The 15,933-nt window shown below is 43.5% G+C and overlaps 1 protein-coding gene across 1 annotated transcript in view; it reads right to left on the reverse strand.

Moving 5' to 3' along the window:
* The window catches only part of rc3h1a (ring finger and CCCH-type domains 1a), a 94,023-nt gene that overhangs the window by 50,841 nt on the left and 27,249 nt on the right, over positions 1-15,933 (reverse strand). The window contains 2 exon segments of the mRNA XM_055642035.1: positions 5,281-5,401; positions 13,639-13,960. Of these exon segments, the coding sequence (XP_055498010.1) occupies positions 5,281-5,401; positions 13,639-13,869 (352 nt within the window). The 5' untranslated portion in view covers positions 13,870-13,960.

Consider the following 15,933-nt stretch of genomic DNA (forward strand, 5'->3'; position numbering starts at 1 on the left):
ATTATCAGAGGGAATCAAAGCAGAAGATGTGTGGGGTGGTTGCAGATGTCTATAAAAATAATAGGGTTGTATTAGTGGGAGATTTCAACTTCCTCGATATTGACTGGATCTCCCATGTAAAGGGGTTGGACATATGGAATTTGTTAAACAATTGTGAGGCATTGCACTTTGGTACGTCAACCCAGGACTGGACATGCACCTTAAATGGAAGAGCCCTGGAATGTATTGAGCATCAGAGATACAGTTGCATGGTTCCCTGATAATAGTGAATCAGGTGGACAGGTTGCTGAATAAGGCATTTGGCCAGCTTGCCTTCATTGAAAGAATACAAAGAGTTGGGATTAATGGGTCCCTTTCAGATTGGCAGGCTGTGACTAGTGGGGTACTGCAAGGTTCGGTGCTGGGACCGCAGCTATTTACAATCTACATTAATGATTTAGATGAAGGGATTAAAATTAACATTAGCAAATTTGCAGATGACACAAAGCTGGGTGGCAGTGTGATGTGAGGAAGATGCTATGAGAATGCAGGGTGACTTGGACAGGTTGGGTGAGGGCAGATGCATGGCAGATGCAGTTTAATGTGGATAAATGTGATGTTATCCACTTTGGTAGCAAAAACCGGAAGGCAGATTATTATCAATGGAAAAGGAGAAGTACAACAAGATCTGGGGGTCCTTGTTCATCAGTCTATAAAAGGAAGCATGCAGGTACAGCAGGCAGTGAAGAAAGCGAATGGCATGTTGGCCTTCATAACAAGAGGAGTTGAGTAAAGGTGCAAAGAGGTCCTTCTGCAGTTGTACAGGGCCCTAGTGAGACCACACCTGGAGTATTGTGTGCAGTTTTGGTCTCCAAATTTGAGGAAGGACATTCTTGCTATTGACGGAGTACAGCGTAGGTTCATGAGGTTAATTCCCGGGGTGGCGGGACTGTCAGATGTTGATAGAATAGAGAGGCTGGGATTGTATACTCTGGAATTTAGGATGAGAGGGGATCTTATTGAAACATATAAGATTATTAAGGGTTTGGACACGCTAGAAGCAGGAAACATATTCCTGATGTTGGGGGAGTCCAGAACCAGGGGCCACAGTTTAAAAATAAGGGGCAAGCCATTGAGAACGGAGATGAGGAAAGACTTTTTCACACAGAGAGTTGTGAGTGTGGAATTCTCTGCCTCAGAGGGCGGTGGAGGCCAATTCTCTGGATACTTTCAAGAGAGAGCTAGATAGGGCTCTTAAAGATAGCGGAGTCAGGGGATATGGGGAGAAGGCAGGAACGGGGTACTGATTGCCATGATCACATTGAAAGGCGGTGCTGGCTCGAAGGGCCGAATAGCCCACTCCTGCACCTATTGCCTATTGGTTCTTATTATGATGATATTGGCCTAGAAACTGAGTGTTTCCAGTATTTTCTGTTTCAGATATTCAGAATCTTTACATTTTTTGGGCACAGAGCCTATTCTACAGCTCCTACAGTTTATAAACCGGTCAGTCATGAAAGAACAATGCACAACACAAATATTGTCCTGTCAACAATATAAAGCATGGGACTCCTCCCACTTCTTCATCTATTCCTGTAATTTATTCTTAGTTGTTTATGGTTCCACATAACAAATATAATCCCCACAATGAGATTCCAGCTATAACGTGATTTGTTCTTCCACAAAAGACTGTTTGAACTCTATGAACAGATTCAACTCTACAATTCACTTTACCCAAGTCAACATTAGATTTCACTATATTTTTCTCCATTCATGGGATTTGGGCACTGTTGCAAGGCTGATGTACATTGTAGATAGTGACAGGGCTCGGGAGGGGCAGGGGGCGTGGACCGAGGGGGTGGACGGTCAAAAAGCAAGTTATTTGCCAGAATACCCACACTCTGAACTGCTTTCTCAGGAAGTCCAGAGGCGGCACGCACACCCCCATCCACATTAACGGGACGGAGGTGGAACGCGTTTCTAGCTTCAGGTTCCTGGGAGTCTGATCTCCGATGACCTCTCTTGGACCCACAATACCTCTACTCTGATCAAGAAGGCTCATCAGCGTCTCTTCTTCCTGAGGAGACTGAAGAAGGTCCATCTGTCTCCTCAGATCCTGGTGAACTCAAAAAGCAAGGTCTACCGCTGCACCATCGAGAGCATCCTTACCAACTGCATCACAGTATGGTATGGCAACTGCTCTGTCTCCGACCGGAAGGCACTGCAGAGGGTGGTGAAAATTGCCCAACGCATCACCGGTTCCACGCTCCCCTCCATTGAGTCTGTCCAAAGCAAGCGCTGTCTGCGGAGGGCGCTCAGCATCGCCAAGGACTGCTCTCACCCCAACCATGGACTGTTTACCCTCCTACCATCCGGGAGGCGCTACAGGTCTCTCCGTTGCCGAACCAGCAGGTCGAGGAACAGCTTCTTTCCGGCGGCTGTCACTCTACTCAACAACGTACCTCGGTGACTGCCAATCACCACCCCCCCCCCCCCGGACACTTATTATTATTTATTCAAATCGTTTGCTATGTCGCTCTTCAAGGGAGATGCTAAATGCATTTCGTTGTCTCTGTACTGTACACTGACAATGACAATTAAAATTGAATCTGAATCTGAATCTTTGGTTGTGTGACTGCAGCACAGTGGCCCAGCAGTAGAGTTGCTGCATTACAGTGCCAGAGACCAGAGTACAATCTTGACTGCGGGTGCTGTCTGTACGCAGTTTGTACATCCTCCCTGTGACCACGTGGGTTTTCTCTGGGTGCTCTGATTTTTTCCAAAGACGTACAGGTTTGTAGGTCAATTGGCTTTGGTAAGTTAGTAATATGTAGGATAGTGTTAGTGTATGGGATGATCGCTGGTCGGTGTGGACTCGGTGGGCTGAAGGGCCTCTTCCTGTATCTCTAAAGTCTAAAGACTGATTCTGTTAATTTTCAGCCCAGCGATGATCTCCACGTTGTTGTTGGTGGACATGGAACCTAATCGTTGAATATCAGCAAAGTTGGTTAAATTATCCTAGGTTAGCGAAAATCATTACCTGGCACTATCCTCTGTGAAAAATCTTCTACACTGGTGCACCGCAACAATACGTTCTCAGCCCCCGACTTTACTCTTTATGCACTCTTTCTTGATGGTGCAACCAAATACCAATCCCACAGTTCACAGATGACACCACAGTAGTGGGCCAGATATCAAGTAACAGTGAGACAGAGTACCGGAAGGAGATTGAGATTGACTTCAGGAAACTAAACAGAACACACACCTCGGAATACATTGATGATGCCGAAGTGGAGATGGCCGAAAGCTTCAAGTTCTTAGGAATAAATATCACCAGCAATTTGTCCTAGACCAGCCACATCAAAGCTATGGCCAGGAAAACACTCGAACACCTCTACCTCCTTAGCAGGCTTAGGAAGATCAGCTTGTCAACACTCACTGACTTCTACAAATGCACCATAGAAAGCATTTTATCGGGATGCATCACAGCATGGTTTGGGAACAGCCCCATCCAGGACCGTAAGAAATTGCAGAGTTGTGGACATAGCCCAGACCATCACACAAACCAACCTCCATTCCATCGACTTAATCTATACTTCACGCTGTCTCGGCAAGACCATCAGCATAAACAAGCATCCCAGTCACTCCCTCTTCTCCCCTCTCCCATCAGGCAAGAACTACAGAAGTTTGAAAATGCACAACTCCAGATTCAGGGACTGATTCTTACCTGCTGTTATTAGGCAACTGAACCATCCTCTCACCAACAAGAGTTGCGTCCTGACTGCCCATCTACCTTATTGGAGACCTTTGAACTATCTTTAATCTGACTTTATCTTGCACTAAATGTTGTACCCTTTATCTGTACACTGTGGACGGCTTCATTGTATTCATGTATAGTCTTTTCTTTGACTGGATAGCAGGTAACTAAAGCTTTTCACTGTATCTCTACTATTGATTGAGTGTAAGTTCACAGGTAAGTAAGTAACCATTTTAGATTTGTCCTTATTGTGGAAATGTCAACATTGTCAGGGAAATATCACTGTTGTACCTGCACTGCAATTGCTTGGCAAAGCTGTAGCTTGTTCTGGAGTGAAGCACAAAATCATGATGCTGTGTGGGCCTGTAGCCTTTGGTGTATCCAATCCTCTTAGCTGTTTTGTTATAATTGTGTGGAATGAATCAAATTGAACAACAATTGAGATGTTGAGGGAATCAACAAGGTAATGAATGATCTCATTGACTCCTACCGGACAATAGAGTGTTACGTGTAAAGAATGTTTCCAGTAATGGGAGAGGCTAGAACCAGAGGACACACCTCAGAATAAAAGGAAGTACCTTGAGAATGGAGATGAGGAGGAATTTCTTTAGCCTGATAGTGGTGAATCAGATTGATAGGTTCTTGATTAGGAAGGGCTTCAAAGGTTACAGGGAATGGGAAGGAGAAAGGGGAAAAAAGATCAGCCATGATTGAATAGCAGAGTGGACTGGATGGGACAAATGGCTTAATTCTACACCTATGTCTTATGGAGTCAATTGAAATGGCTAAAGAATGGTATCGGTGATGATGGATAATCCAGAAGGTAGTTGAGATGAAGTGCCCAGACACAGTATGTCATGTACTTGTTTGTCATAATGCATTTTTTGTGCAGTGTTCAACATGGGGGAGCATCAATTTATTGCCAAGGTGAAATCAGAAACTGTCTTATGAGCACGACTAATTCCATGCGACTTCTTCGAGTTGCGACATCATTCAGAACTCCTCGGGCTACCTCTTCATGACTATTCCATAGAACCATAAGCTTTGGTGTGTCCATCCTGCTGTGGGAACGGGCATGCCTAAGATTCCTATGGGATCTCGGTTGAAAAGTTTCTGTGAATACGACAATGTCAGGCAGTCGCTTGACTATACTGAGGGAAAGCACTCTAATTTAGATATGACATCAGGTACTTATGAAAACAACTTTGCAAGGATGAAAGGCTACTCCTTGGTATGTGTTATTTTATATATAAACCACCAAGCATGAAGATTCATTGCCAGCTTGTAACACCATCCCAGGCATTAATGATTTTCCACCAAATCCTTCAATTAGACTCACGTCAGTAACATGATCCTGGCCATTTGTTATTTTGTGGCTTACATTACCCAAACATCTTAATAAAATTCCAGCCTGCATTTCATTCCCCGCTATTCATTAGCCAACATACAAATCTTGTAAATCATTTGATTAGAGCTTATAACATTCCGAAGAAACTGTCAAACAACAATTACTTTGTTCAAATGTTCCTGATAGTAGCTCATACCTCTGGTGCTGCTCAGTGGTTTGAGGTATAGGGCCAGTTCCTCGACACATTTCTTTGCCTCCTCATAGTGTTTGGTGTTTTCTGCTCCGGTACACAGGGTAACAGGTTGTGGTTCTGGAATCTGCACATGGTCAGAGAATATAATATGATGACTATGACAAAAATATCCTCATATTTCATAATTATAGATGTTTAGCACTTTATACTTAATGTAAACCAATGTAATGTAAATTTAATGTCACGGCTAATATTGGAGTTAACATCCCTAATTTAGGGCAGCACTTGGACACCCAGTTTTAAACATGTTGGATGTTTTGTATACCAATCACTGAGAACATTTGTATTTACTAAGGGCCTGTCCCATTAACGCGACTTTTCAGTGACTGTCTTCGACTTGCAAGCTCGAGGGCACTCGCATAAAAAACCTCGAGCTGGACCGACCGTCAGCGATGAAACCACGAGCCGGATCGACCGTCTGCGCACACACCCACACACACCCACACACATCGTAAAGGCGGCGGCCAGGCAAAGTGGGGGAGCGCTGAAATTCACACCCGCGATGAACAGGAAGGTAAAAGACGGCTGGGACAGTATGGTAAGTCCTTTAGAAAGAGCGGGTGGGGGGAGGAGAGAAGGGGGAGAGGGAGTGGAGACACTTTAAAGAAGCCAGACAACTTTTAATAAAATTTAGCAGGCATTTAACATTACCGGTCGGTTTTCCCTGATTCTGAAAACTCCAATGAGCCAATTAAAATGCCCGGTCAGATAAGGAGATTGCCTACGGCATGCTGAAAAAATTTCCTTGGCCAAACTGAGGCTGCGAGTATGCGGGAACCTCCCTCGAGCATGAAGGAGAGTTCCAGTCACCTCCTAGGACCTCCTAGGAACACGTATCGACCATGCTGCGAGTTTGAGTTGAAAACAAACTCTTCTAAACTCGCAAATTAGGTCGCCGCAGTGGGACAGCCCCTTAAGTTTATTTCAACAACTTTTCAGGATTCCAAAGCACTTCAAGAAAGTACAGTGCCCTCCATAATGTTTGGGACAAAGACCCTTAATTTATTTATCATAATGTTTGGGACAAAGACCCATCATTTATTTATTTACCTCTGTACACCACAATTTGAGATTTGTAATAGATAAAATCACATGTGGTTAAAGTGCACATTGTCAGATTTAAAAAAAGACCATTTTTACACATTTTGGTTTCACCATGTTGAATTTACAGCTGTGATTATACATAGTCCCCCCCCCATTTCAGGGCACCATAATGTTTGGGACACAGCACTGTCGTGTAACGGAAATTAGTCATGTTGTATATCCTTTGCATGCAACGACTGCTTGAAGTCTGCGATTCATGGACATCACCAGTTGTTGGGTGTCTTCTCTGGTGATGCTCTGTCAGGCCTGTATTGCAGCCAACTTTAGCTTATGCTTGTTCTGGGGGCTAGTCCCCTTTAGTTTTCACTTCAGCATATAAAAGTCATGCTCAATTGGGTTCAGATCGGGTGATTGACTTGGCCACTCATGAATTTACCATTTTTTAGCTTTGAAAAACTCCTTTGTTCCTTTAGTAGTATGTTTGGGATCATTGTCTTGCTGTAGAATGAACCGCCGGCCAATGAGTTTTGAGGCATTTGTTTGAACTTGAGCAGATAGGATGTGTCAATACACTTCAGAATTCATTATGCTACCACCATCAGCAGTTGTATCATCAATGAAGATAAGTGAGCCAGTACCTTCAGCAGCCAAACATGCCCAGGCCATAACACCGCCATCACCGTGTTTCACAGATGAGGTGGTCTGCTTTGGATCTTGGGCAGTTTCTTCTCTCCTCCATACTTTGCTCTTGCCATCACTCTGATATAAGTTAATCTTCGTCTCATCTGTCCACAAGACCTTTTTCCAGAACTGTAGTTGCTCTTTTAAGTATTTCTTGGCAAACTGTAACCTGGCCATCCTATTTCTACGGCTAACCAGTGGTTTGCATGTTGCAGTGTGGCCTCTGTATTTCAGTTCATGAAGTCTTCTGCGGACAGTGGACATTGACAAATCCACACCCGACTCCTGTTTCTGGTCTGTCGGACAGGTGTTTGGGATTTTTCTTTATTATAGAGAGAATTCTTCTGTCATCAGCTGTGGAGGTCTTCCTTGGCCTGCCAGTCCCTTTGCAATTAGTAAGCTCACCAGTGCTCACTTTCTTCTTAATGATGTTCTAAACAGTTGATTTTGGTAAGCCTAAGGTTTGGCTGATGTCTCTATCAGTTTTATTCTTGTTTCTCAGTCTCATAATGGCTTCTTTGACTTTCATTGGCACAACTTTGGTCCGCATGTTGATAAACAACAATAAAAGTTTCCAAAGGTGATGGAAAGACTGGGTGCTGAGAGCTCTCTTATACCTGCATTAAGGAGGCAATTAAACACACCTGAGCAATTACAAACACTCATGAAGCCCAAGGGTTTCGGCCCGAAACGTTGCCTATTTCTTTCGCTCCATAGATGCTGCTGCACCCGCTGAGTTTCTCCAGCTTTTTTGTGTAACCTTCGATTCTCCAGCATCTGCAGTTCCCTCTTAAACACTCATGAAGCCATGTGTCCCAAACATTATGGTGCCCTGAAATGTGGGGACAGCTGTAATTTTCTACATGGTGAAACCAAAATGAATAAAAATGACATGGGCAGGTGGGACTAGTGTAGATGGGGCACGTAGATGGGGCTGTATGACTTTATGACTACAAATAGGCACAGTTATAGCTATTTGAGTTTGTATTTTGTCTTCACAGTCAGGGTCTCTCCATAAGTCAGAAGTTGTAGATTAAATTATCAACTCTAGATAGTGTAGGCTATAATCAAGGATGACTCTTCACTATTGGAGGCAGCAATGAGAGTACTTGCTCTCCGAGACTGTTATTCACATTTGATGCTAAAACCACAACCCCAGCTCCCCTCTCAGCGGAATTTAAAGAATCCCAAAGTTGTATTTCAAAGATTCAGGACTTGAACTCCAGAATGGACAACACTCATCCATCAACCACCATCATATCTAGAAGTTTGTTGATCATCACATTCTTGTTAGTGGGAGCTTGCCATGTGCAAATTGTCTGTTGTGCAACACTTTCAAAGTATTGAAGCTGTAAAATATTTTGGAATGCGCTAAAGTGGCCAAATGCACCATATAAACACGCATCTCTTTATCATTGTTCTTTCTGCTCTTTACATTAATATTACGTTTAATGTGAGCTTCATTATGTGCTTTGGAAATTGGCCAATTTATTTAAAAAAAAGACCCAGTTTAGTTCCTCAATCTATGCTGTGACAATAAACCCCAAAACTTGGTGTCTGCTGAGTTAAGTGGTATCATGACATCATTGCTGAGGGAGTTTACTCTTTGCTAGTGGCCGATGACCCTCTTCAGAAGTGCGTGCGTGTGGATCCCAGCTGGGAACAGGATTGAGCAAAAATCAAAATGCTGGAGGAATTCAATGGATCAGTGGAGAGAATGGGCAGTTGACATTTCTGGTCAGTACCCTCCTGCAGACTGCCCCAAACTACCCCGTCCCGAAATGTCAGTCCATTCCCTCCACAGATGCCATCTGACCTGCTACGTTCACCCAGAGTTTGTTTATTGCTCAAGATTCCAGCATCTGCAGTTGCTCATGACTCCTGGGAATAGCATTGGGTCTGGCTTCAATCCACCCTTATGTTCACCATCTAGGGCACTAACTTGGATGAGGCTGAGAAGTATTGGCCACCTGTGGGATCTGTGTAAACGCCATCCCCAACCTCCTACAGTTGAACCAAAAATAGAACTGGAAAGCCCCAGAGTCATGCAGCGCAGGAGAAGAGGTCACTTGGAGCCAAGTCATTAAATGCTTCACAATTAGTCCCACTGTTCCTCACAGCTCTGTAAACATAGTCTTTCAATGTAAAGTATTTCACATTGCTCTTTCAAAGTTACCTTGGAAATCACTTACACCTTTACGCAACATATTTTAATTAAGTACAATTAGCATTGATAAAGTAATTCTCAATGCCTCGGTGGATTATTTTTTGGCAATTAGCTTAAACTTTGTCTTCTGGTTATTGGCTGTGCAATTAAAAGAAACAAATTCTTCATCTCTTCATCTCTTATACCTGCATTAAGGAGGGGTTCATTGTACTGCGCATGTTGTTCCATTGTTTAAAAAGGGTTCTAAGATTAAACCTAGCAATTATAGACCTGTTAGTTTGACTTCAGTGGTGGGCAAATTAATGGAAAAGATACTTAGAGATAATATATATAAGCATCTGGATAAACAGGGTCTGATTAGGAACAGTCAACATGGATTTGTGCCTGGAAGGTCATGTTTGACTAATCTTCTTGAATTTTTTGAAGAGGTTACTAGGGAAATTGACGAGGGTAAAGCAGTGGATGTTGTCTATATGGACTTTAGTAAGGCCTTTGACAAGGTTCCTCATGGAAGGTTGGTTAAGAAGGTTCAACTGTTGGGTATAAATGCAGGAATAACAAGATGGATTCAACAGTGGCTGAATGGGAGAAGCCAGAGGGTAATGGTGGATGGCTGTTTATCGGGTTGGAGGCAGGTGACTAGTGGGGTGCCTCATGGATCTGTGTTGGGTCCTTTGTTGTTTGTCATGTACATCAATGATCTGGATGAAGGTGTGGTAAATTGGATTAGTAATTATGCAGATAATACCAAGATAGGGGGTGTTGTGGATAATGAAGAGGATTTCCAAAGTCTACAGAGTGATTTGGGCCATTTGGAAAAATGGGCTGAAAGATGGCAGATGGAGTTTAATGCTGATAAATGTGAGGTGCTATACCTTGGCAGGACAAATCAAAATAGGACGTACATGGTAAATGGTAGGGAATTGAAGAATACAGTTGAACAGAGGGATCTGGGTATAACCGTGCATAGTTCCTTGAAGGTGGAATCTCATATAGATAGGGTGGTAAAGAAAGCTTTTGGTATGCTAGCCTTTATAAATCAGAGCATTGAGTATAGAAGCTGGGATGTAATGTTAAAATTGTACAAGGCATTGGTGAGACCAAATCTGGAGTATGGTGTACAATTTTGGTCGCCCAATTATCGGAAGGATGCCAACAAAATAGAGAGTACAGAGGAGATTTACTAGAATGTTGCCTGGGTTTCAACAACTAAGTTACAGAGATAGGTTGAATAAGTTAGGTCTTTATTCTCTGGAGCGCAGAAGGTTAAGGGGGGACTTGATAGAGGTCTTTAAAATGATGAGAGGGATAGACAGAGTTGATGTGGGCAAGCTTTTCCCTTTGAGAATAGGCAAGATTCAAACAAGAGGACATGACTTCAGAATTAAGGGACAGAAGTTTAGGGGTAATATGAGGGGGAACTTCTTTACTCAGAGAGTGGTAGCGGTGTGGAATGAGCTTCTAGTGGAAGTGGTGGAGGCAGGTTCATTGGTATCATTTAAAAATAAATTGGATAGGCATATGGATGAGAAGGGAATGGAGGGTTATGGTATGAGTGCAGGCAGGTGGGACTAAGGGGAAAAAAAATTGTTCGGCACGGACTTGTAGGGCCGAGATGGCCTGTTTCCGTGCTGTAATTGTTATATGGTTATATGGTTATCTATCAAATTCCTCATTATTTTGAATCAAGCGGTGAACTTCTTTGTTCTTTAAGCAAAGAGAGAGCGAAAGGGGAAAATCTCAGTTGGTGGTGATGAAACAGACATGAAGATAGACAAAAAATGACAAAATGCTAGAGTTACTCAGCGGGACAGGCAGCATCACTGGAGAGAAGAAATGGGTGATGTATTGGGTCGAGACCCTTCTAAGTGCTGTTCTAGGAATAGGAATAAACAGGTACCAATCTCTCCAGTGATTCGGCGACTGCAGTTCTGAAAATAACTCCTACAGGCATTTACATGTTATGGGCACTGACTCTGCTCTCCTACAGCCCTCTGCACCACGTGCATCAGTATAACACACTGTGCAAACATCTCATCCTTGGCTTCATTTGCATCCCCACCATCTCTAGGTCTCCTATTCCAGCCTTGCTTTACGGACACCATAAGCCTGAAAGCCAGTGAATCATTCAGCTGACATGAAATAATGTCGAGAGAAATATGCAACTTTCAGCAAATCTTTCCACTGTATGCTTGGAGCAATCGATATAGAAAGGTGCTCTTTGTCATTGTACAAGAATAGCTATAGTGTGTTGTATATACTGATAAGTGTGTTACACAGTGAGAACTATTCAAATAGGGAGCTACATGTAATGTTATTAAAGACTTGCATCTTTCACAACTTCCTGACAAGTTAATACATTTCACAACCAATGCAGAGCTTTAAGTATTGTCACTGTGATAATTCAGGAAACAAAGCAGCCAATTTGCACAAAGCAATGTTCCCACAAACAGCGCATAGTGAAATGTTTTATTGATGTTTATTAACAGATAAATACTGGTTGGATCAATGCATATCATACTGCTGTGCCACTGTGAAATGTTACCATGGCATTGTTTATGCCCACTTTCTTTCAATGATTGCACCATTAAGTAGCACTATTTTGTGTTCATATCTAAGTAGTGAACCTTGCACGCAACATCTTAGGACTCAGATGCAAAAATCTTGCCAATTAACAAATCTATATATTGACCTGTGTTATACCGAGTAATAAGTTAAAAACACTATCAATTCTTGATAATGTGTCTTACGAGGATTGAAATGTTACAATGGGTGTTACAGGGACTCAATCACAACATGCAGAAGACCTAGGGCCGAACATTACATTCACAGGGAGTCACAGGGACTGAACATCATGTTACACACTGAGACTTGGAGAGACAATATGTTGCAAAGACTGATGTGAATACTGAACAGATGCTATGCAGTTGCTCCTCGACCTACGATGGGGTTACGTTCCGAAAAACTAATCGTAAATCGAAAATATCGCAAGGCAAAACGCATTTAATACAATGCGATCACGTGACCTGAAGTGACGTGCGGCTCGCTGCCGTTGCCCAGTGTTTGCACCACCGTAAAGTTGGAATATCGTATGTCGAAGCATCATAAATCGGGGAGCATCTGTATTGAAGAAGGTGTTTTTCTGGCAAATGTAACGATTGAATGGGAGGGAAATGGCATGGTTCCGTTTGAATGATTGAAACAAGAAAATAAGTCAGGGAGTTCCTACTGTTGAGCAAAAATTCACTACTGGTAGCTTGCAAGTAGACTTCAGCCCAGAGTCTTTAGCTATTAAACACTCATCTATTGGACACAGCTGTGCCCAAACCCAAGAGAAGAATAGCACCTCATATTCGGCTTGGGTAACATACAACCCAATGGGAGACTTTAGTTTTTACAGATATAACACAGATACATCGAGTCCGCACCGACCAGTGATCACACCATACAGTAGTACTATTCTATTTACAATCTTTCTGAAGCCAATTAACTTGCAAACTTGTACATCTTTAGGATGTGGGGGGGGGGGGGGGGGGGGGGAGAACCGGAGCACCTGGAGAAAAACCCACACGAGGGAGAACGTACAAACTCCGTACAGACTGCGCCTGTAGTCAGGATGGAACACGGGTCCCGAGCAATGTAAGGCAGCAACTCTACCTCTACAGCAACATTGAAATCCTTTGACCCTCCAACTTCTAACTTTTTTGCCCCCCCTATACATTTCCCCCACCACCGTGTCATCCAGCTTCCTTCCCATCCTCCTTCCACTCATCTTCCATCCAGCCCCTCAATTACCCTTTTTATTCCCCCTCCACCCAACCTCTTCCGCCAATATCTCTCCGTCTTTCCGTTTCACTCCTCCTTTCATATCCAACACTCGTCTCCCTCTCACCTCTAGCCAGTGTCACTATTTCCACCCATCTGCCCATCAACCCGCCCTTCCCTCAGCTGTATCCACCTATCACGTGCTAGGCATTGCCCTACCCCTAGGTTTCTTTTACAGCTTTCTCTCCCCCTCCCCCCCACTCCATAAATCAGTCTGAAGAAGGGTCCCGGCCAGAAGCATGGTCTGTTCATTTCTCTCCACAGCCGCTGCCTGACCTGCTGAGTTCTTCCATCAGTTTTTTTTGTCAAGATTCCAGCACCTGCAGTTTCTTGCGTTCTTCTAGTTTTGATTTAATGCTTTTGTTAGAAAAGCTCTGGTAATGGGAAAAATTGTTAGTCTAGGCTCCTCCAATGGGGAAACAAGCAGTGGGAGGCGGTGGTGCTAAGTGAAGCTAATACACAATTGGTGGTGGGAGTGGCCAGCCTACAGCAATGTAATAAAACCAATGTCTGATCAGATTAAATGACATTATCTGTTAAATTAATGCAAACAAGCAGACGTAAAAATGGAGAGGAATTCTTACCTGGGCTCCCACCAGTTGTAATAATGCAGAGTTCACAGGTAACAAGTCAATGTCTGTGTTGATAGTGGTTTGATCGAAAGGGCAAGCCTTGCGATGGAGTTTGTTGAGACACATCTTACAGACTGTGTGGCCACAGCCTAGGCTGATGGGCTTGCGAATGTTCTCATCAAAGGTCTGGCAGCAGATTGGGCAGGAGAGGAAGTCCGTCCATTGTGGAGCCTGCACAGGCATTGTGGCAGTGAGTAAATGGGAAGATCCCAGTGGAGTCGGGTTGTCAGTAACAGGGAGTGATCATCGTTGTCCCAGGCTCATTGTGTATCACCTGCAATCAATAAATCAATAGAAAAATTAGTCAAATGGTGTCACGGATAGTCTTTAACTGACTTTGCACATCAGTCGGAGTACATATGTATGTACACAAGCGCTCGCACACAGGCTCAAATAGAAACACACATTTATTTATTTTAATTATCCATACACAATATGTCGGCACAGTTGCGCAGTGGTACAGTTGCTGCCTTACAGCTCCAGAGACCCGGGTTCGATCCTGATTGCGGGTGCTTGTCTGTACAGAGTTTGTACGTTCTCCCTGTGACCTACATGGGTTTTCTTCGGTTTCCTCCCACACTTCAAAGACGTACAGGATTGTAGTTTAATTGCCTTGATATAAATGTCAAATTTTCCCTAGTGCAGGGTAGTGTTAATGTGCAGGGTTCGTTGGTCGGCACGGACTCGGTGGGCCGAAGGGCCTGTTTCCACGCTGTATCTCTAAACTAAACTAAAATTACTAGAGAGAAGGCAAAGGGAAGAACCAGGGCAGAAAACAAGACTAAATGAGACAGACAAGGATAATGCCATGGAATTCTACAGTAATATTGAAACCATCTAAGATTCAGAATAGAGCTCCCAATAGACCAAAATGCTACCAGGTATCTTGAATGTGACTGTCCTGTATGATTTTGTGTGGTAGGTTTCAAATTTCTAGTAAAATCACAAAGTTCATGCAGGAAGGCCACAACTCCTTAAAATGGTCTAGGGAGACTCAGAGAGAGGATTGTACCTTGGGCAAGGGAACCAGAGACAGAAAACAGAGTACATACTGGCCTGTGGGTCTGTCAGTGTATAACACTAGTGGGAACGGGTCTGTCACTGACTAATTCCGGGGGGCAGTACAGATGGGATGCATCTGTCAATTAATAAAACAAGGTACAGTACCACTGGGGACAGATCTGTCAGTTTACAAGGCAAAGTGCTGGAGTAACTCAGCAGGTCAGGCAGCATCTCTGGAGAATCGCATCTGTACGTTTGTATGGTTTGTAAACCAACATCTGCAGGTTCCTTCTTTCTCTGTCAGTTTATAACACTGGGGTACAGTAATGATGGGGCAGACTTAATGAACAACAGTAGAATACATCACTGGTGGGGATAAGTATGTCACTGTATAACAGTCATGGAGGACAGTTGGGGACAGGTTTATCGTATAACAATGGGGTCCAATATGGATGGGGCAGGTCTGTCATGACATGATGCAGAGGTACAGTATTGCTGAGGACAGGTTTGTCAGTTTAGAACTGACAATGGTGACGACAGATCCATCCCTGCATAACACTGAAATACAGTACTGGTGGGGACTATGTGTAACACTAGGGTGTAGACTAGTCGGGAGAGGTCTGTCACAGTATAACACTAGGGTACAGTGCTGGTCGAGATGTGTCTCTCACGGTATAACACTGGGGTACAGAACTGGTTGGGAGAGGTTTTTCACTGTATAATACTGGAGTGTACAGGTGGGGGTGTGTCTCTCACTATATAACACTAGAGTACAGTACTGTTCGTGATGTGTCTCTCACTATAACACTGGGGTACAGTACTATTAGTGATTGGTATGTCACTGTATAATACTGGGGTATAGTATTGTTGGTGATTGATTTCTCCCTATATTACACTGGAGTACAGTGTTTGGTCTGTCCCTATATTGTACCGTTGTGCAGTATCTGTGTATCGGTGTGGACTGGGAAAGGAATGGGTAACTGATACTTCCTGTATTATATTTCCCTTTTCCTTTATTTCCCTTTTTTCCTATTTAGGAGCTGAGGTGAAAGTGGGCTAGTATGGACTCTGGGTCGAGCGTACTGGGTACAACAGGGAAGGGCCCAAAGTTATTTTTGTGATACACAATATCCGTTAAAAATTAAGGCCACATTCAATCTGGTCATAATGCGCTTGCCTGGAAGATGAAATTCTGATCTTTAATCTTGCACTAAGCCGCATTGGAACAGAGCAAGAGGCAAAGAC

Source organism: Leucoraja erinacea, chromosome 10 (genome assembly GCF_028641065.1).
Source record: "Leucoraja erinacea ecotype New England chromosome 10, Leri_hhj_1, whole genome shotgun sequence".
Classification (NCBI taxonomy): Eukaryota; Metazoa; Chordata; class Chondrichthyes; order Rajiformes; family Rajidae; genus Leucoraja; species Leucoraja erinaceus.